This window comes from Diospyros lotus, chromosome 15, assembly GCF_014633365.1.
Source record: "Diospyros lotus cultivar Yz01 chromosome 15, ASM1463336v1, whole genome shotgun sequence".
Lineage (NCBI taxonomy): Eukaryota > Viridiplantae > Streptophyta > Magnoliopsida > Ericales > Ebenaceae > Diospyros > Diospyros lotus.
The window spans coordinates 21,820,149-21,844,319 of record NC_068352.1 but is presented as its reverse complement, the minus strand read 5'-3'; the positions used below and the strand labels follow the sequence as shown (position 1 = coordinate 21,844,319).

At 37.6% G+C, this 24,171-nt stretch overlaps 1 protein-coding gene across 1 annotated transcript; it reads right to left on the bottom strand.

The window, feature by feature from the left end:
• Positions 1 to 659: 659 nt before the first annotated feature.
• LOC127791346 (ethylene-responsive transcription factor 4-like) lies at positions 660 to 1,635 on the bottom strand (the record flags this gene model as incomplete). Its single annotated transcript, XM_052321150.1, has 1 exon — positions 660 to 1,635. A coding segment is annotated over one exon (765 nt), but the record flags the coding sequence as incomplete, so codon positions are not given.
• Positions 1,636 to 24,171: the final 22,536 nt, after the last annotated feature.

Below are 24,171 nucleotides of genomic sequence, written 5' to 3'. Positions count from 1 at the left end.
CACACAAACGGCCTTTCTCGCCCAATCAGTAATCAGTCAGACAAATCCACCACAGCTTTGTATCACATTTACTTAATTTATTTCCATAAATTAATATAATAAAAAATAACTAAAACATAATAAAAAATTCCGTCTCTGGCCAAGGGATAATCACGGGCGTGTTCCCCTGCGGCAGCAGCGCACAGCAGATATTTAATGCCATCCGTCCCGCAAATTCCGTGCCGGACAAAACAAATAGGAGGCCCGCCGAAAGCGGCAGCGCCGGCTTGACCAACAGCCAGCACGTGGGCCCCGCCGCCACTCACCCACCCCACGATCGCCTTCTGCTTCATGCTACGAAACCGCCACCTTCTTCTAATGCTAAATTATTAATTATTTGATTTCTTTCTCACAAACCTTGCACGACTAATTTGATTCTTCATTGATTAAATCATAAATGTACGTTTGGACGGTGAAAGGCTAGCATACGTGACGCAGCTACACCCTCTCGTGCCCCGTCAACACGGTATTCCCTCCGGGCCCCACGTGTCACGTGACTGCCGGCATCCTTTGCCTGGTCGGCCGCCCGAATTTACATCCAAATAAGAACTCGAGACTTTATTTGGGAATTCATTAATTCATGGATGGGGTAGAACGAAAAAGGGAAAAGAAGAGCTGAATGGGTTTTTGAACCTTTTTTTTTTTTGTTCGATTGATGAAAGAACATTGGGAGATTACATTAGAAAACCCGAACCGAGTTTTAACAATTTCTTATAATTGCCAAAAAAAAAAAGGGAAACTCCTCAACTTAATGTTCTCTGGTTTTTTTTTTTTTCCTTCTAAGCAACGAAGTCACTTATATACACAACAATAAAAGGGTTAACGTCGCCGTCAAGCTTCCACCGGCGCCGGAAAGTTGAGATCTATATCAAGAACCCGTCTACGGCCGCTCTCCGGTGGGTTACAGTCCACAACTGAGGACGAGTCCGAGTCACTCAGCGCTGCGCCACCGAGTCCGCGCTCGAACTCGGCCGTGGCACGGGGGGCATACACCAGCTGGCGGCTCACTAGCCCATTCCGTGGAAGCGGGTCCAGGTAGTACACCGGCACGGCCATTAAGGGGTACGGCGCAAGGGACACATCGGCTGCAGTGGGGCAATCTAGGAGGCGCGTGAGGTCGCGCTCCACCAGCGCGTGGGAGGACGACTCCACGGTGCTGCTCTGGCTGGGGCTGCGGTTGTCGTTGTTGATGTGGTCGTCGGAGGGGAAGGGGAAGTTGGTCTTGGCCTTGGGGCCACGGAACTCGCGGGCGGCGGCGTCGTAGGCTCGAGCGGCGTCCTCGGCGGTGTCGAAGGTGCCGAGCCAGACGCGCGTCTTCTTGGCCGGATCACGGATTTCGGCGGCGTAGCGCCCCCACGGTCTCTTCCTGACCCCCCTGTAATGCGCCTCTTTGCCGCCGTTCACCTTTCCAGCGTCGACCACCTTGGAAACCATTGTAATCAGAGAACACAAAAAACTTGAAGAAGTAGATGTGAGAGAGAGAGAGAAAGAGAGGTGAAGAAGGAAGATGGGTTGAGAAGAGGAGCGGGGAGAGGGATATTTATAAAGGGGCCTTGGGTTTGGGTTTGGGTTTGGGTTTGGGTTCGGGTGGCTGAGTCAAAGAGGGGATTGACTGGTGGTGGCGCTGAGAGAAAGAAGCGCCGCCCGGCGCAGGGGAGAGAGAGAAAAGAGACATTTGTTTGGTTGTAATAATTGGTGGGAATGGGAGGGAGGGTTACGTGGCACGCGGCTGCGGCAAGGACAAGTGGCCCGAGGCGTCTTCTTCGTGCCGGCTTAGCCGCCCTCTGTCGCTCTCCAGCCGCCCCTTGACGCGTGCCAGCACGCTCCTATTCTCAAATCATAAACGATTAGATAATTTAGTGGCTTTTAAAGCTAATTTATGTATTATATTTTAATTAGTATAATAATAAATATTATAATTGGCTAAATTTTAACTGAATTTAAAACTTGAATAAGTTCTCCAAATTTATTTCTAAATTTATATCAAATGGAAGAGAGAATTACGTTCTTGCTGATGAAGAAAAAGAAAAGAAAATATAAAAATAGAGAAACACATTTATTATTATTATTATTATTAAAATAATATTAACAATTATTCTAATAGTAATAATTAAATAATAATAAATATATATTATTTTTAAATATAATTATTTGTTAAAAATTATTTTGACATTTAAATACTTTTTATTAACTGATTAAATAATTTAAAATTCAACATATTTATCAATTGATACAAGTGTTTTGAGTGTTAAAAATACTAAACAATTACTATAGATTATCTTAAAATAGATGTGCTTGTTTTAATCAATTAATTAATATTATTGTTTGAAAACTAAACAAATATATATTAAATACACATAATAATCTAAATATATGGTGTACTTATTACACATTTACCATGACCCGAGAGCACTTGAGTGTGTGCATGTACATATGAATCTAGCTACGGCTGTTGGGCGGCGGACTTCGATGTGGTCGTGGGTGGACCCGACACCTGCCATTTGAAACGATCTTCCCACACGGAACGCGACACGCGTCCCCGTTCTCCGCCGACGCGTCATTCGCTGCCGCCGCGCCATCATCGATTGCTCCGTTTTGCCGACACCTGTCAGTTTGCAATTACGGTTCTACCCCTGCCGGGCATCCCCTTAGCGTTGACGTGGCAACTTGGAGTCACGCCGAAGCACCCTTTCATTTCAAGGCCGATTTCTTTCTTTCTCACGGATTAAAGAATAAAAGATTGGGAAACAGCTATTCACTAAGCGGCGGTTGAATTGAATTCTGGAAAAGTTGGCTTTAGAAAGCACCAGGAAAGTATCAATTTTTTGCAATTAGTTGTTAAGTGTAATGGGTCATGGGGGTTTAAATATTAAAGGCAATATCATTATCAGAATAATTTGATTACTTAGTCATTCATCTCATTGTGGGTCCCAACACAGTGTTGGTCATTTCGCCTTGAGATGTCACCCTTATCCAATTTGGACCTTTTATTTTTTATGAAATTAGGTCCATACTTTATGTTTTTGTGTTTTTATTATTAGTTTTTGTACAATTACTTGTCAGTTCAATCCCCTCTTGTCTTCTTTTAGAACGTCCTCCAAATGTTTTTCTTTAATTTCCTTCCCCCACCAACCCTTGTATCTAAACATAGACTTTGAATTGAAGTCCAATAACAAGGTTATTAAAATAACTTTAAGTGCAATGTTTAAAAGAGTGCTAATCTCATAAGTGTCAAAATAACATCTCAGATTAATTTTTTTTTTACTCTAATGGGGTTACAAAATAACAACAATCTTCTTACAGTAGAAAAAGAGAATTGTGCAAAGACGATTATCCCAAAATTCAAAAGAGCATAGAATTGGAGCCCCATATTATAATATAATCCGATCCTTTTCTTAAACCCACCAATTTAAGCCCAGTCTTTTGAAACTGAGAAAATTACACACCACCAGCCCATTTATTTTCAGCCCACATCCTTCAATATACATTAATTAAATATATTAGAATAACTTTCTTTTTGCCTTCTTATTCTCTCTCTCTCTTTTTTTTTTTTCTATCACTAACTTTCTTATTAATTATTAAATATATTTGAAATAATTTCTCAAATGTCCATTTGTTCGAAAAACGTAAAAATTCAAACAAGTAACCTCAACTATCGTTATTAAGGAGTTACACCCAATTTGACTTGATTTTTAGTAATAGTCTCGTCCTTGTCATTACAAATATTTTACACCCATTTGATATATATATATATATATATAGTTTTTTGTTTTTTTTTTGCATTGTATTTCCATTTCTAATTGAAAAAGAAAAATTATATATGTGGATGGATGAGTTTGTTTAAGGATTTTGAAAATGAAGATTGAATGAGAATTGAATTGATATTAAAACAATCTTGCTTTTAATTTTTAATCCCTTTTCTATTTAACGATAATCATCAACGGTGGCAATGAGTGGGGGGAAGATGGACAAGCAGTGTCTCCTTTGATTTCCCCGGCCTACATGCGGCTCTAACAACAACAGCCATGATGCTTCGTGAAGGTAGGTTCTGTAATTTTTCGGCGTTGATGTCTCTGTAAGCGAGGATTGAGAAATTAGTAAATGGTGATCATGTTGTTGTTTGTGTGTGCATATTTCATAATATTGTTTGACGAGGTGTACAATTTTGACTCGGTCTAAAGTTTAGATTGAAGTAATACCAACAGAATAGGACGAGGTATCCGTACTGCACACCAATTGTTTGATAAAATGTGCATGTGAGTAATAATTTTTGTTTTAATGGAGCAAATGCAATTTTTTTATTTTTATTTTGTACATTTGTCCTTTTTGTTGTGGTTTAAATGTGTATTTTGACAATTTTGTAATCAGTTAGAAGGGGGATTTGATAAGTTTCAATTCGATTGATATATGTATCAATTTTCAAGTGTCATTTTATTGTCATTATAGCTGATTAGTGTAGTGCACAACATGTGTTTGAGAAAATGACTACGTGAGTTAACAATTTTTGTTTTAATAATATGAATTTTTTGTGAAAGACATTAGGACATTAGAAAATATGTTAGGACCATAAGAAAGTGAATTTGTTTGTTAGATTGCTGAGTTAGAATTTTGTTTTGCATTAATTCAAGAACAGCAATTTCCAAGACTTTGTTCACCTGCAATTTTTTTTTGTTTCAACACCTTGATTGTACTGAATGTACATCTAAATCAAATTAATTGCTTCAAACATATGTATCATTTTCTTTGGACCAATTTAATTTTTTATGATGGGTGAAGTTTTCTTTGATTGTTGGCTAAGAGTCATAGAATTAAGTAATGACCTAAAACAAAAATAGGAAGTTCTCGGTTACACACTTAAAAAGCAAAAGACCCAAGTGAGGAAGCAGTTTTTAATATTATAGAGTGAAAGAATATTAAGCATATTAGAGCATATCACCATCTTAATGGAATGGTGTTTGATTAAATGGCGACAATTAGATTCCAGAATTGAGTAGGATTAACCAATAGAACACTTTAATTTAAACGTAAGAAAGTAGTACTTTAAATGCTTTAAAGTGGTATTTCGAAACAATACAACTTCAGATTAATATTTACGTATTTATCTTTGCTTACATTTAACACACCAAATGAACCCCAAAATTAAGAACCGAGTATATAACATTGTCTAAAAATTTAATGTTGAACTCTTGCAATTGATTACGTACCAGCTTCACAATACCAGCATCTATCTAGATTTTTGAACACGGGAACTGTCTGGGTATGTCTGTTAAGGTACACAATACGAAGTTAACATATATTTTAGTACATTGAGTTAAATAATACTGGATGTTATTTAGAATTCCTGTAATGGATGAGAAATATGCGGTACATAATAGATTGTACTCTGAATTGCATTAGACTTTAAAAAAAAAAAAATCAGCAAAATATATGATATATAGATACTTGTGCTATGTTGTCCAATACTTCCTTGAACACAACATTGATCGTAGTGTTAGCAGTCTGACCATTTTTGTCCAAAATCAAGATTTTCAAACCAGCTCTCATTGTCACTCTAGATCAAAGCTGGTCCTGGGTTTTCTAAGACCTGGGCAAATTTTCTCAAGTGTGTCATTTTATATAAATTATATAAAAAAATAAAAATTATTAACTAATTAATTTTATTAAAAGTATAAGAATTTACAAAAGATAAGCAAAAATACTTTAGGGCCTCATTAAAACTTTATTTGGGAAAAATCTAATGGGACAAAATACTAAATGAAGGAAAAAGAGTACCTCGCATTATAAGCATTGCATTAAAAAATGAAAACTATATATTTGAGTTTACATGCTTCTTTCCGAATATTTGTAAGCATTTATTGATTTGATCAACATTCCTTTCATCCTCCACAATTAATCGAAGCAAAAACAATCATCACATGTACTTACAAAATAAAAATAGCAATGAAATCTCAATCACAAAACATCATTTAAAATGTCTTAATGTTGCACTTTTAGATGTAAAATCATCAATTATACTATCATATTTAATGTTTTCTAACATATCCTTTTCAACAAAGCCACCCTTAGGCTAGGGCTACCAGGGTATAGGCGGCAACTTCTTTTGTTCATTTTTTTTTTTAATATTTTATACACATATATACATATGCTTAAAAAAATTTTTGGGCCCCCCTCAGTTGTGGGCCCCGGGCTATAGCCCTAGCCCAAGGCCAGTTCTGCTCTAGATATTGCTACATAGAGTTGGCCATGACTGAAAATTGATTTTGAAAGATACAAATAGACACAAGAAAGCGATTGTCCTTCGCTCTTGTTTATTGTCATAGCAAAACATATGGCCAAGGGATGTTGTCTTTGCTGAAAAGAGTAAGCCAATTTTATATCTAATGTTGTTAGCAATATCAGAGAATTCAACACCTAGTTGTCTACATTGCTACTTGAAATAGCTTGAGCTTCCGAAACATGGTTGCCCAATTGCGTCATCAGAGTACCTATTCTGAGTTTCAACACACCTTGTGAATGAAGACATCATGTTATAAGCTCTAATATTTTCTAGAAAGTGTGTGCTTCTTTAATTTCTATCATAGATGAGCATTTTCAAAATTAGTGGAGGATCTTTTAGGTTAGGCAGCTGAACTTTACCTTGCATACAAGACAACAAAAATTTAGGCTTTCTTGGTTTTTGATCCTTGATCTCTTTTCGCACCACAAAATTTACATGAAAATGTTGGGTCTCCAATGTCCCATGCGTCAATGTCTAGGAACATACGGAAAATATCACAAAATGAAAATTTATCATAGTGATTAACCGGAATCAATAGAAAATTAATGCGATTGAATATGATATAGTCAGGTGAATTTACCTAAATGAACAAAGCTTTCAGGTCTGGTTTGCATGTCTTGGAAATCAGACAGAACTTTTAAATAGAAAATGCACATCTAGAAGGATAAAACATTTAGAAAGATGAAACAGTTTGGCGGATTAGTTGCCATATACAAATTAAAATTTACCTTTATCATTATCAAGTGTAACTCCATCAGCAGAAACATTTGTAAGAAATTTACAACTTAATAACAAAAGGAGAGAATAAAATTTTCAAAGTTGAACACATTAGAAAGAAAATACCATTCACAGGTGTCGAAATTGGTACTCTCTTAGTTTGCTGATAGTTTGGAAGGTTAATTTCTTCATAGAATCTAAATTCTTGAGTAGAAGTATTACTTATTAAAGGAACATATTGTAGAATTCTTCTATATTGAATTAAATGTTTTCCAACATTGAGTGGAGGACTAATTTGATTCACCGTACTATGACCAAGTTCAATAACTTGAGACAAATTCTCCTAACTGATGTTTTTCATATTTAAATGCCTAAACTTTTTAACCACAGAAGGATTGGCAGACGGTGTGCTTGAATCAGTCACATTGGGGAGCCACTATTTTTCTGTTTATTGTTGTTGTTTTTGTCATGGCAGGGAAATGGTAATAAGCATGCCTTATAGTGACTCATACGCCATATAAAGGTAAGGAATCGCTCAAACCCAGCCTTTCCATACTCTTTACCCTAACCTCTATGGTTTGGTAGGTTTTGGAAAGTACTAGATGGTAAATCAAGTGCCAAGTACCCTTACCCCGCTTTTTACCTTACTAGCATTTTGCATTCATGCAACACTTGCACAAGTCATGTACACTTAGGAGCAATTCCTTTGTACTAAAAAATTTTGGATTCATTCACTGTGTTTTCCCCAAGTACAGTTAATAAAAAAATTTCCTATCTGATCAAAAATACCCGCAAGGGGTGCCTATTCTAAGGTGCTGAAAAAAAACATGTCAAAGAAATTGGTGGCCGCATCAAAGGCCCTGACTTGATTCCCAGATTGACCTTCTCCGGGAGGCCCCGAAAGCTCTCGAGTGAGGTTAGGCTCTAGCATGTGCGGACTCCATAGTCTTGATAGGTTCGTTAGATCTTCCTGTGTATCCATTGCGAGAACCTCTTCAGGGGCAAGGGAATCTGGATTGTATATTCTTTAGTCCGGAGCCTCCATTCTCGCGACCTCATCAGTAAAGACTAGCTTAGGAAACGCCTCCACGAGACGCGTCATTTCCAGTAAACTTTGAGCCTTGTAAAATCCTCGCTTCACAAAGCTACGAGAATATAACTCCTTTCTTCTATGGCTGTGTTGCAAAAGCCGATATTCCTTGAAAGCTTAGGAATGAATGGTTGCCACGTCCCTATCTCGAAAGGGACATTGCGCCTCTTGAACGCGAGATTGCAGATGCGCGTTCTCCTCATGCCAGTACCTTAGCTCCTCTTAGATCCAGTTATCCTAAGCAAGAGTGATGTAGGACTCTTGCACGCCTTCCAACACCGCCCTCTATGTCTCCTCAATGCTCCTTATTCTTTCAAGCTTATCCTCCAGGGACATAACCTTTACCTTTAGTTCCTTATTTTCTGCTGCGAGGCCATGGAGCTAATCCTTCTCATTTTCCAAATTGCAGATGCGAGTCTTGAGCCGGCGACACTCTTACTACCAATTCTCCTCCTCGTGCTCCCGCATCCTGGCCTCAAAGGCGCCTTCTTTGAGGTGAGAGCAGTTAACCAGGTTCGCCACCACCATTGCATGAACACCTTGCAAAACGTAAGCGATCGTGTCAAGGGCAGGTCCCCAAATAGTTCTGAATCAAAGAACGCGGAGCTCTTACCTCAGCCAACAGGTGTTTAACTTGGTCAACATCCTCAGCAGGCGGATCTAGGAACAGATCTGGGAGGAACAGATCTGGGGGAGGGCTAGCCCCCAGATCCATAAGCCATTAATGAGGCTGGAGAGAGGGGGTCCTAACTATGCCTAATAAATCTGGGGGGAGGGGGGTTGCAGCCCGTGCCTGCCCCCCTAAATCTGCCCCTGATCCTCAGGAACTTGGCTAAAGAATCTCGTTTCATCCTGAGGTAGGATGGTCGAATAGATCAACCTCGCCCCAATCTAGAGGTGTCAAAAGGGCCGGGCCAAAGCCCGGCCCGTTACTGTTCAAACAGGCCGGGCCGAGCCTGGCCCCCATAGGGGGTCGGGCTCGACAAAGAAATTAGGCCCCCGGCCCAGCCCGGCCCGTGGCCCATTGGGCCCAGCCTGTTGGGCTCTTATGGGCCGGGCCCATGAGGCCCTTATGGGCTACTCAGTTAGGCCCTTACTCATTTGTTTTTTAATTTTGTTATTCTTTAATAATTATTGATATTAGATACTAAAAAAATTACATTTCGCAATATTTATAAATAATAACCATCAATTTATTTAAAATTTTTTATATATTTAAATTATAAATAAACACTCTCATTTTCATATGTACATTATTTTTCATATCAATTCACAAGAAAATTTATAAGGCATATAGAATTTTGAAATATAAAATGATGAAATAATATTTAAAACTTAAGAATTAAGATAGAAAATATTTTTAAAAGAAAAGAATTGATTTTTATATATGTATTATTTTGATATTTATATATGTATATATTATATGCATTATCTTTAAAAAATTATTTAAAAAAGAAAAGAAAAAAAGGGTCGGGCTTACTAGGCCCGGCTCGGCCCCCCTGGCCGTGGTCCGGGCTGGGCCCTATCCATGGCAAAAGGGCCCGGGCCCGGGTTGTTTAAAAAGCCTGTGGGCCGACTCGGGCCGGCCTTTTTGACACATCTACCCTAACCCCCAGGTTAGCTACTGAATTTGTGTCTAACAACTCGGGATAGGTCCAAAAATTCTTACCGCACAATCGACGACTGTTTGTTAAGGTCATCTCCCCCTACATAGAGGGCAACCTTGCCACAATAGTGTGCAGATGGGGATCTTCTAACTCTAGCAAACTGGCACCTTCTTCTCGCGACGCTTTAGTTAGCGAGAAAGGTTGTTAGCAGTTTAGAAGGGTTGGTACTTGTTCGTCATCCTTGTATCAGGCTGTATCAACACCTCCTCTATACCTGATTCTAGTTGCTCCGCAAAGGCAACAATACCTTGCGGTTATTCTGCAAACCTCCTCCAATGGTTGTGGAGATGGTGGCAGGCGAATCGATGCTGGCTAGCTTGAAGGACTAGCTTCGTAACTTGCTTTCTTACCTCATCTTTCCAAAAGGTTCTCAGATCCTACATTCAGGGCTGGCCCAAGGCCTAGTAGGGCCTTAGGTGATGATAAATTTTTTTTAGGGGAGGGTGGCATGGTGTATTTTTTGGGGGCCCCCAATTTTTTTTTTTTGGTGGGGGGGTAGGGGGGCAATTTTTTTTAGGGTGCTTTGTTGTTTGTTTATTTTTCTTTGGGGGGAGTATTTTTTTGGGAGTGCTTTGTTCTCTGCTGTTGGTTGGGGGCCCCAAATTTTTGGGGGGCCCTAAGCATAAGCCTTAGTGGCTTATGCCTTGGGCCGGCACTGCCTACATCTCCAGCAGCCTTTGCTTGCATCTCATGCTCTCGGACCTCACAAGCACGTCTCTCAACAATCTGCTCTTTCGAAATTAATATTCTCAAGCGATCCATCTCTCTTAAATCAAGGATAACGTGTTGTTTGGTAGCAAGACAGCTCTTTCGAGAAGAGTTGAGTTGAGTGATTGTTGCTCCCTGGGTAAGTGCGAGCTCTCCTCGAAAAACAAGGTTCTTTAGGACGAATCTAGCACACAAGGACTTCAGTAATGTGGAGGAACAATGGGGACCCTCGGGGGCACTGGCTATTTATAGACTTTCACATCCATAAGCCAAATTTACATGTCATCATTGCACGTGCACTCCTTTCAGTCACTTTTTACGTCCTTTTTGAGAACACTCTCAATTTCTTTCCTAAACGATCATCTCGCACTCTTCTACTGGGCCAATGGCATTTATCCCCTCTTCCTTTCTGGCTCAGGCATGTGCTCGAGGCAAGTCTTGGCTTTTTCGAAATGACTCCCCCATCCAGTGTACTCTTTCCCTCGACTTTCAGTCGGAACAAATAGTGAGGAGTCATTGGTGTGGCATAACCTCCAAAGAAGAATCTTCCTAAAATAACTAGTAGGTCGGTAATCTTGAAAGGAGCTATCTTCTCGGGAAGACTCTCGCAAGGCCAAAGCAATTCTCCCTAGGAAACCACCATCTGTTCAGGGCCAGCTTCTCGGACCTGCATGGCTAGGTCTCCGCTTGGTGAACCCAAGAGGAATTTAGGGGGACACATCTCTCACTAGCACTACCCCGCGTTGTTCCCCAACAACATGGCCTGTCTGTTGTAGGCCTTTTTTTCTCCAAGGAACCTTTCATACCCGGGGAGGGTTTCTCTTGAGGCCTTTTTTCGATTTTAACCATGGGATAACATTGTGTGTGATGGGAGAAACACCACACTTTCATGGGAAAACACATCACACACTCGCACGTGCATATCATATGTCCCTATCACGCTCAGTGCTTATAAATAGCCATCGACCCCTAACTTTTTTTTGGAAGGGGGGGAGTTGAAGTCAAGTGGCAACAAGTGAGATAAGCCCGTACAAGCAAGCAAGCATAAGTATGAATAAGAACCAAAGAGCAAGCTATCAATAGCAAGCTCCATGTTTGACCAACATACATCTTTATCACGACATCCTTACATTTAATGGTTGTTGCATCCTGCACTACCACCATGACCTAGTCTTACTTAAACATCGGAGGGCCTATACGAGAAAAATCCCCGCATGCCTTTTGACTATTTTTTATCTTGCAGACCTGTTCTTGAGATGGGGAGTCTCCTAAACCATCGCAATATTCCTCATTCTTCCAGTTCCCTACAGCTTTGCCAGCCAACGAATCGAGCTCTTTTCAGTCCAACGAACCGAATTCACCCTTAACGGTTTCCTCATTCAGTGATGTTGAATCTAGCAAGAAGGCTGATAGACGCCTCCCACTCTCTCGACTAAAAATGCTATTGGTACATCTTTGTGTACACATTGGGCTACCTACCAATGACAAAAAAAGTCTCTTATGAGGCGTATAGAGGTGAGGGGTATTTTGATCATAATACCCCTTTGTGTAGTCCAAAATGTACAAAAATGAGGTATAAGTAGCATAACTCCTTTCTCGACTGCTCACTGACTTTCCCCAAAACAAACAAATTTTAATTGTCGTAGTCCAACAACAACATAGGTGAAGAGGCTCCACAAACCCAAGCAAGCTTGTGTTGTGTACATCCAAGTCATAAGAGAGATTGATGTCTTAGTTGGTCCCTTAAGGTATGGCCACTCAAGAGGGGGTGAATTGAGTGTTTAAATTTTTTTTTCCTTTTAATAAATATTATTGATTATTTATTTTCTCTAAGAATATATAAATTATTTTCTTTAATTCAATTCTTGTTATTTAATTTTAAACAAATTAACATTTTATAACTATATATATATATATGTGAGTTTGAGATAAATAAATTGCAAGCCGCAAGATATAGCAAGAATAAATAAATAAGGCACAAGACAATTTATAATGGTTCGGTGTCTCCACACCTACTCCACTCTTCCAAGGTCTCAACCACCCTTAGGGTTTCACTAATCTCACCAAGGTTTTCACAATATCTCACATTGGAAACTAACTGCACTCTTAGATTACAACGGGTTCTAGGAAAACCACAAACACTAAGGTTTTCTCTCTAGCTTACCTTGGAAACTATAATCACCTAGATTTTAACGGTTCTAGGAAACCTATTCATTCGACAATGATAATTTAATTGTTCACAAATAATTGTTCATACTTTGACACAAATAAGCAATTAAACACAAAATATACAAGGTAATAATAATTAAATAAATAAATAAATTGTGACCTCAGTTTGAATGGAGAATATTGGATTCGGCTTTACGATCTTTTTTTCTCCTCTTGCCTTATGGCTCTTCGGTGGATGTGCAATAAATCTTTAAGAGCTTTGAAATATTTGGAAATTAGCTTGAGAGCTTTTGAGTGTTTTGGATAGACAATATGAGCAAAGAATACTCTCCAAAATGAATTTAGAGCTATTTATAAACATTATGGAAATTACTGTAGCAGCACTGTAGCAACGGTCAAGTTCACTGTAACAACGGTAATGTGTGCTATAGCAACAGTCAAAATTCTGACCGTTGGAGGGGCACTGTAGCGGTACTGTAGCAATAGTGAAAAATTAATTTTTTGGCCCAAATTTCGTAAAATTATTTTTTTATACATTTTAGAAATACTTTGAAAAATAATTTTAATGGAAAATAACATTTTTAAAAATACATACACTTATAAAAAATGTTTAATAAATTAAATTAAAAATATATATTTTTAATAGAAAATAATATTTTTTGTAATGCATATACTATGAAAAATATTTTATAAATTAATCTAAAAATTATAAAAAAATATTATTAATAGAAAATAATATTTTTGATAATACACATGTCATGAAAAATATTTTATAAATTAATTAAACATAATTCGATACTATAATTAATATATTTAATAAAAATACTCTTTTTATTAATCACTAAAAATACTATATTTATATATTAAAAATTCTCTTTTTGTTAATCATCAAAATTTAATTAATATGAACAAGTTGGCTCAACATTCTCTCCATTTTTTATGATGACAAAAACATGATTTATAAGATAATTAATTTGATAAAATATTTTTGAATTCCCCCTTAATTTTATACTATAAGCTCTTCCTATCAAAAATACTAGTAGTATAAAATTATTTTTGATATAATTTAATAGATAAAATATATATATATATATATTTTTAAGAGTTTTAAGAAGCAAACTTGATTGTCTTGATTGCACCTGCTTGTCTTGAATGCCTAAATTGATTTCCTATCTCTCAAATATATAATTTCCTTACCTCAATAAAAAAAAATATCATACATTCTTTTCTCCCATATAAAAATATTTACAACTTAAAATTACAAGACACTCTCATACATAAATTTTCATTCTTCTCCCTTTTTTTGCCATAATCAAAAAGTCATTGTGAGTTGAGAGAATAAAGATATATAAACAATATAGCTCATGAGAGAAATATATCGAGTATAATCCACAATATCGAGTATAATCCAAGATTACACAATATAAAAAAAATTATAAAATAATCAAGGGATACAATAACATTACAAAATCTACAAAACAGTAATTTAAGTGACCCACGTTGATAGCTTTGGATTCCGTCGATGCTCAATGCTGATGCTGGTTGCCGAACACGACTGATCCAAGTTCATCGATATCAGCTGAGACTGGCCATTGGCTGCTGTTAGTTTCAACTGGGTAAAGTTGCAAACTAGTCTCTTAAAAATAAGAAAACGACATATTTTCTTCTTGGATGATTGGGTTTTCAAAATTCCAAATAAGGTTTGGATTATCCATGAAGAAAGATTCATTGTCATAATATGTGTTTAAATTAGTTTATGTTTGAAACTAATTTTGAACATTTAGAGGGTTTACATAAAAATTTGCAAATAGTAATTCCTCTAATAAAGTTAAATGAAATTGAAGATCGATGATCTGCTGTTGGAGGGAAAAAATGTAGGAAACACAACCGTAGATAGGATCTTGAAGCCTAGCTTGAGCTTCGTACAAGAGTGTAGCAACAACCCCATTACGGTCACTAATTGGAAGCTGGTCTAGTAGTTTTAAGGCATTACTGGCACCAAAAACTTTATGGATAGCTACAAAATCAGAAGATCCTTCTTCATAACAGAAGTAAGGGGTAAAGACACATGATTGAATACATTTTCTTCTTAATACTTTATTGTCATCGCACGGAGAACCGGGTCCTGACATGATATTTTAGTTTTTCTTTTTTTTTGAATTTATTTATTATTATTATTAATTTTTTTTTTAAAAAAAAAACAATGACTTGCCACTGCTTTTGGGGTATCGTTTAGCAGAGGCGAAAGGTCGAGGACGAGGGTGAAGGTGAGGATAAGAGCAAGAGGGCAAGGGTGAGAGCAAGAGAGAGGTAGATAGTAACAGAGCAGCGATATGCAAGAGCGAGAGCGAGGGTTTTGATCAGGCAAGAACGAGGGCGAGCGTTTTGATCAAGCACCGCATGAAGGTTTGGAGGATTTGGGGGTTGGGGATAGTGGAGCACACAAACCCTAACAAGAACAAGAAAAAAAACACAAACACAAAGACAAAAGAAAAAATGAACAACGAATAACCATGAAATTCGAAATACATGAAGAAACAACGAAAAAATGAAAAAAAATGAACATAGACTTATCGTGGATCCGATTGGCTGCACGATAGAGAGACGACGGCGTACGAAGGAGATACCGAAGATGACGACGAGAGGAAAAAATAGATGAGACAAAGAGTGAGAGTAAGAGAGAGAGAGAGAGAGAGAGAGAGAGAGAGAGAGAGGATCGGGTAAGAGAAGGAAGAACAGAGAGGGGGTTTGACCTTATCTAGGTCTACCCATTTTTTTAAATTATTTAATTATTTTTATTTTATTATTTATTTATTTATTTTTTAATATTCTAAGTTACCCAAAGGGATTTATTATCCCTAATTCCCTCCAAATAAAATCAAATCTTTCTTGTGGCAATGGTTTTGTAAAAATATTTGCTAATTGTAATTCTGTTGGGACAAACTCAAGAGATATTTCTTGATTTTAAACATGGTCCCTAAGGAAATGATGTCTAACCTCTATATGCTTTGTTCTTGAATGCAACACTGGATTCTTAGAGAGATTAATTGCACTGGTATTATCACATCGAATAGGGGTTTGCTTAAAATTTATTCTAAAATATTATAGTTCTTGGTGAATCCAAAGAACTTGAGCACAACAACTACCGGCAGCTATATATTCAGCTTCAGCAGATAATGCTATCGAATTTTGTTTCTTTGAGAACCATGAAACCAACTTGTTTCCTAACAATTAACAAGTTTCAGAAGTGCTCTTACGGTCTACTTTACAACCTGCAAAGTCCGCATTGGAATATCCAATCAAATCAAAATTATCCCCATTTGAATACCATAAACCTACATCTTGGGTTCCAATTAAGTATTTGAAAATTCTTTTAACTGCCAATACATGAGATTCTTTGGGATTTGATTGAAATCTTGCACATAAGCATACACTAAACATGATATCGAGTCTATTTGCCGTTAGATAAAGTAATGACCTTATCATACTCCTATAGAGTTTTTGATCCACACTTATCCCTTGATCATCTTTATCTAATTTTGTGGATGTACTCATAGGTGTGCCTATTGCTTTAGCATTTTCCATCCCAAATTTCTTTAACATTTCTTTGATATATTTTGCTTGATAGACAAAGATTCCTTCTTTTGATTGTTTTATTTGGAGACCTAGAAAATATGTGAGTTCTCCCATGAGACTCATCTCAAATTCACTAGTCATTAAATTTGCAAAATCTTTGCAAAGCTTTTCACTTGTTCCTCCAAATATTATATCATCTACATATATTTGAACTATTATTATATTGGATTCCTCATGTTTTATGAATAGGGTTGTGTCAACTTTTTCTCTTGAAAAACCTTTCTCAATAAGAAATTTACTCAATCTTTTATACCATGCTCTAGGAGCTTGTTTGAGACCATATAAGGCCTTTTTTAATCTATACACATGGTCCTCTAAATGAGGATCCTCAAAACCGGGAGGTTGTCTCACATAAACCTCTTAATTTATGTAGCCATTTAAGAATGCACTCTTCACATCCATTTGATATAACATGAAATTCATGTGAGAGGCAAACGCTAAAAGCATCCTGATTGCTTCTATCCTAGCTACGGGGGCAAAAAATTCTTCAAAATCGATGCCTTGCTCTTAGCAATATCCTTTGGCTACAAGCCTTGCCTTGTTTCTTATTATATTTCCATTTTCATCTAATTTATTCTTGAAAACCCATTTGGTTCCTATTATAGATTTATCTTTGAATCTAGGAACTAATTGTCATTCTTCATTTTTTTTGAATTGATCTAATTCTTCTTGCATAGCCTTAATGCAAAACTCATCTTCTAAGGCTTGATCTACGCAAGTTGGCTCAACTTTTGATATGAATGCCACATTGTTACAATATTGATGCCGGGACGCCCTGGTCATTATTCCTTAGCTCGGATCCCCTAGGATTTGATCTATAGGGTGACTTGCTGCATGTTTGAACCTCTTAGGAAGTTTATCTAAGTCTTTTTTTTCTAAAGATTGTTCTTGGGCTTTAGATGGAGAGTTTGGAGACTCATCCTTAGTTTCTTCTTGAATGTTCAACTTCTCCATTTCCTTAGATGGATCTATGGATATCATCTCTTCATCTTTATTTTTTCTTTTTGTTTCAATATGTTCATTGAATTTCACATGAATGGATTCTTCCAAGGTATTTGTTCTAATATTGTATATTCTATAAGCCTTACAAGTATTTGAATATCCAATGAAGATTCCTTGGTCACTTTTAGCCTCAAATTTTCCTACATTGTCTTTTGTATTTAAGATAAAACATTTACATCCAAAGGCTTTAAAATAAGATACGTTAGGTTTTTTGTCATAGTATAATTCAAATGGTGTTTTCTTGATGTCTTGTCTTAGATTAAACCTATTTAGGATATAACAAGCGGTATTGACCGCCTCGGCCCAAAAATATGTTGGCAAGTTATTCTCCAAAAGCATGGTCCTGGCCATCTCTTGAAGAGTCCTATTTTTCCTTTCAACAACACCATTTTGTTGTGGGGTTCTAGGTGTAGAGAATTGGCGAAGAATACTATTTGTTTCACAAAACTCCATAAAATGTCTATTCTCAAATTCCCCACCATGATCGCTTCTAATAGCGACAATTCTATCATCTTGCTCTCTTTCAACTCTTTTAGCTAATTTGACAAAATTTTGAAAAGGTTTATCCTTTGATGCTAAGAACATAACCCATGTAAATCTAGAAAAGTCATCTACTATAATATTAGCAACCTGTCACAGCTTGACACTACCAACAATTGTGAGAGTCAATGGAGAAATAAGGGTAACCGAGATCCTTGCAGAAAAAATGGTGAAGACTCTCACAATCTAGCCTTAATTAGTGGAGAAAAGTTGAGTGATCTTGGAGCTCTAACGGAAACATGTTCAAACCAAGATGACAATCCAATCAAGATAAATTATTAAGATAAATCTGGAAGGTTAATGCAAGGAATTCAGCAAATTCGGAATAAACAGGTTGTCAAATGACTCAATCCAGAACCAGATTTCATGGGATTTCTCTTTATTTGATTTACAACTGAATCATTGTAATTTTTAATTTAAATACTGTACTCATATTGCCTAAGTGTTCACGATGCCATTGAATAAACTTTGAATTTTATTTTCTTCTTTCAGAACAAATACTCAATTGGTTCAGTTTTTTTCTTTATGGTATCAGAGCCATTGTGAACACTAGGCGCAACCTATCACAGCTCTTGTATTTTTTTCTGCATTTTTTGTTTTTCTTCAACTTCCATCTTATCTTCTGCTCAGTTCTTTCTTTCACCATGACTACCTTGTCACTCAATGTTGGCAACTTCACCACCCTCCGACTCACCCCAAACAATTACCCCTTGTGGCGTGAGCAAGCATTGGCTCTTGCCGAGAGTCAAGAAATGGTCGGGCATCTCACAAATGAAGATCCCGCTCCAACCAAATACATAAATGCAGAAACCTCTCCACTACAATTAACAGATGCTTTTATAGCATGGCGAAAGTCAGATCGTCTCCTTCGAGGGTGGATCATTGGAACACTCTCTGAGGAAACTCTCGGACTCGTTGTCGGTCTCGACACAGCTCATACTGTTTGGGAGGCTCTCAAAAATGCATATGCACAAAACTCACAAGAACGTGAGTTCACACTTCGACAACAAGTGACCTATCTTCGAAAGGAAGACAACACAACAATCACAGAACATATTCGCACCTTCAAAGGTCTCTGTGATAATTTATCAGCCATTGGAAAGCCCGTACCAGACCAAGAAAAAGTCTTCTATCTTCTTACTAGCCTTGGTCCTCATTATGAAACATTCACAACAACCATGTTGAAGCCCCCCAGGCCATCATACTCTGAGTTGGTCTCCCAACTCCAAAACTTTGATCAAAGGCGTAACTGGTTCTCTAACCACACAGACATCCCAGCTTCTTCCCTCACTCATCAAATGGCTTTTTATGGACAGCAGCAGCAACGCCCACAACCAAAATCTTCAGGCTATCACGCAACTTCACAAAAATTCACCTCCAATGGTCGTGGATTCCAGGCTCAACAGCAAAGGGACTCTTCTTCAGCAAACTCCCAACGTCGACCTCCACCACCTGGTGAGCGTCGCATGACACCTGCAGAGAGGGACAAATACCGTGACCAACAATGCCAATATTGTGGGATATTGGGCCATGTTGCTAAGATATGCTGGTGGGTGCCAAAGAAACCCGCTCAACAAAATGAGATCCCACAAGCACTTGCAGCACTCACTTTGGACACCACCATTGCTGACACCGAATGGACAACAGACACTGGGGCTTCTAACCATATGACAGGTAAGCCAGGTATGCTAACTAACCTTCGTAAATACTTAGGTGCTGACTCCGTGTTAATTGGAGATGGGTCTTCCATGCCAATTCTTGCAATTGGTGATTCGTGTATAAAACAAAAGGCGTCTGCCTTACCTCTCAATGATGTTCTATTAGTTCCTAACTTAACAAAAAATTTACTGTCAGTAAGCCAGTTAACTAAACAATTTCCTGTTAATTGTGAATTTTCTAATGTTGATTTTTGTGTTAAGGAACGGGAAACAGGACAGGCAGTGATAATAGGGAAACGCAAGGGTGATCTCTATGTCCTACCCACTTCACCAGAGTTGTATTTCTCCCATCGGTTCAAATCAGGCACTGCGGAAGTTTGGCATCAACGCCTAGGCCACCCACAGTCTTCAGCTTTACAAATGCTAAAAAATAAAGGTCTTATTAATGTCGTAGGGACAACAAAATTCCAACGTCTTTGTGATAGTTGCCAACTAGGAAAACTTAGTCGTTTACCTTTTTCTTGTTCAAAACATTCAAGTACTAGTGTCTTTGAAAAAATTCATTGTGATTTGTGGGGACCTGCACCCATTTTATCAATTGCAAAATTTAAATATTATGCTTGTTTAGTTGATGATTTTTCTAAGTATTCGTGGATTATTCCCTTACGCAACAAATCTGATTTTTTTAAATCATACTTAGCTTTTGAGAAATATGTTGAAAGACAGTTTAACAAGCAAATTAAAATTTTTCATTCAGACGGAGGTGGTGAGTTCATTAATTCAAAACTATTGACTCATTTTCTTTCTACAGGAATTGTTCATCAGGTATCATCTCCGTATACCCCTGAGCAAACTGGTACAATTGAGAGACGCCATAGGACTATAAGAGAATTAGGAATGACCATGTTATTTCACTGTGGTGCACCCTTATTCTTATGGACAGAGGCGTTCACCACAGCTGTGTATCTTATGAATCGCCTACCTTCATCTGCCCTCAACTTTGAAACACCATATTTTGCACTTTATGGGACACATCCAGATTATTCCTCACTCCGCACATTTGGGTCTAAGTGTTTTCCCTACACTTGGGATATACGAAAACACAAATTTGATCCAAAAACACTTCCGTGCATTTTTGTAGGCTATAGTGAAAAACATAAGGCTTATAAGTGTTATCATCCATCAAGTAAAAAGTTTTTCATCTCCCGTCATGTGGTCTTTGATGAGTTATTTTTTCCATATAAGCCTTTCAACAAATCCTACATGACAGCAAATCAGCCACAGGTAATTAGTATTTTTGATTCTTGGTTACCACATACTAACATTTCTTCTTCTGCAGATACAACTTTGGACTCTCCCTCACCCCCATGTGAAAGTCCTTTGCTGCCAATTGACACTTGTTCTCCACTACATTTTTCCCAAAATTCTATTCCCAGATAGTCATCATGGCAACCCCCCTCAATTGAGTCTCCGACCAGTGCAAACATTAATGAATTTCATGAATCTCTTCACAACACTAGTTCACCTGAACCAATTCCATCTCAAGAATGTCAAGAGTCTCACGAGTCTGCCCAAGAAATAGCTACAGAGATTATAAGTGAAACGCCTGAGTCCCCTCATCATAGTCCTGGCCCTTCAACACCATTGGTCCACTCCATGGTCACTCGATCTAAACTAGGTGTGATAAAACCAAATCCTAAGTATGCCTTCACCACCATCACCTTAGCTAATATACCTCGTGAGCCTCACAATATTAAGATTGCATTGGCACATCCTGGTTGGAAAGCAGCCATGGACGAGGAACTAGCTGCACTACACCAGAATAAGACATGGAAACTAGTTCCTCGAACACCAAATATGCATGTCATTGGTTCAAAATGGGTGTTTAAAACAAAACTCAAACCAGATCGGTCTTTAGATCGACTCAAAGCACGTTTAGTTGCAAAAGGGTATCATCAAATTGATGGCGTAGACTACACAGAAACTTTTTCCCCAGTTATCAAACCAGGGACAATACGCATGATTATCACCATAGCTCTTGTTCAAAAGTGGTCCATTCGTCAACTGGATGTAAAAAATGCCTTTTTGCATGGTTTAATTTCTGAAGATCTATACATGCAACAACCACCAGGAATGGCAGACCCTCAACATCCAACACACGTTTGCAAACTACAAAGAGCTCTCTATGGCCTAAAACAAGCACCACGCGCTTGGTTTGATCGTTTTAGTGCATTTCTTCTTAAATATGGTTTCTTTTGTAGTCTAGCTGACCCTTCGTTGTTTGTTTTGCATTCAGACTATGGCTCATTGATTTTACTTCTTTATGTAGATGACATGCTGCTCACAGGATCACCTCCAACACTTGTTTCAAATTTTATTGCGTTGCTCAGCAGTGAGTTTGCAATGAAAGACTTAGGACCTATTCACCACTTTCTTGGGATGGAAATTACGTCAACAACAAATGGCCTTCATCTATCCCAGTCACATTATGCATTAACGATACTTGAACGCTCAAATATGGTTGACTGTAAGCCAATGAGTACACCTCTTGAAGCTAAAACAAAAATATCTTCCAATGATACTCTCATGGAAGACCCAAGTTACTATCGAGGACTTGTTGGAGCTTTACAGTACCTTACACTCACTCGCCCTGATCTTTCATTTAGTGTTAATTATGTCTCTCAATTCATGCATGCTCCCACAATGACACATTTACAAATGGTTCGACGTATTTTACGATATGTCAAAGGAACAATTGAAATGGGATTAAATTTTTCTTCACACACTACACTTGATCTGATTGCTTTCTCAGATGCAGATTGGGCAGGGTGCACTACAACAAGACGATCCACTACTGGCTATTGTACATTCCTTGGAGGAAACCTTATCTCGTGGTGTGCAAAGAAACAACATACAATTTCCCGATCAAGCACAGAAGCAGAATATCGCGCAATGGCTAACACAGCTGCTGAACTCACTTGGATGACCTTCATTCTCCAAGATCTTCGCTTTCCATTGACATCTCCTCCCACACTTTATTGCGACAACCTTAGTGCTCTTCATATGACAGTAAATCCAGTATTCCATGCCCGAAGCAAACATATTGAGTTGGATTATCATTTTGTGCGTGAACGTGTTGCTCGTGGACTGCTTGTCACACAGCATATCTCCTCTGATAATCAAGTTGCCGACCTCTTCACCAAACCAATGTCAAAAAAAGCTCTTCAATATTTCCGTGACAAACTTTGCCTCCAGCCCCGACAAAGTTTGCGGGAGGGTATTAGCAACCTGTCACAGCTTGACACTACCAACAATTGTGAAAGTCAATGGAGAAATAAGGGTAACCGAGATCCTTGCAGAAAAAATGGTGAAGACTCTCACAATCTAGCCTTAATTAGTGGAGAAAAGTTGAGTGATCTTGGAGCTCTAACGGAAACATGTTCAAACCAAGATGACAATCCAATCAAGATAAATTATTAAGATAAATCTGGAAGGTTAATGCAAGGAATTCAGCAAATTCGGAATAAACAGGTTGTCAAATGACTCAATCCAGAACCAGATTTCATGGGATTTCTCTTTATTTGATTTACAACTGAATCATTGTAATTTTTAATTTAAATACTGTACTCATATTGCCTAAGTGTTCACGATGCTATTGAATGAACTTTGAATTTTATTTTCTTCTTTCAGAACAAATACTCAATTGGTTCAGTTTTTTTCTTTATATAACATATGCATAAAATTTTCCACCGTAACTTCTAGTTTGAGTGGATCCAAATAAGTCCATGTGTAAGAGTTGTAGATGTTTATTGGTTGATATTTCACTCTTAGATTTAAAGGAAGCTCTAGCTTGTTTTCCTTGGCAACATACATCACAATATATTTCTTCATCGAACTTTATCTTTGGAAGACCTATAACTAAATCCTTATTAGCTATTTTTCTAATTAAGTCTGGATTAACATGACCCAATCTTCTATGCCATAAGAGAATATCTTCATTTTTCACCATAAGACATTTTGCATTAATTTCCTCAATATTAGCAATATATACATTGCCTTGCCTATTAGCACAAATAATAATGGAGTTAAAATTATCAATAACGAGACAATGCCTTTATCGAAAAATAACTTCATAGCCATTATCACAAAATTGACTAATGCTAAGAAGATTATGTTTTAAACCATCTACTAATAGATCATTTCTAATAGTAGTGGAATGTGGCTGGCTAATCGTACCTATACCAACCACTTTATCTTTGGCATTGTCCCCAAACGTGATAGATCCTCCATCTTTCGGAGAGAGATCTAAGAATAAATCTCTCTCACCGGTCATGTGCCGTGAGCAGCCACTGTCCATATACCACTTGTTTCCCATTGTGGTCGTCATGCACATCTGCACATTTAAACGATCATGCTTTTTAGGTTTGGGTACCCATCTATAGACGAGTCCCTTGAATCATTCTTCATTGAGATCAAATGATTTAATTATTTTTTATGTATGTGAATGAGGAGCAACATTTAAAATTTTGTGATCTAACTCATTCATTGCATTTATCACCCCTTTTGGTATTCACATTTGTACTATATTGTTTCTCTTAGGTTGTGGTATCCATCTAGGTTGTTTCCATTATATCTTAGGTGTTTTGTACCTTGGTTTGGATTTAGAAT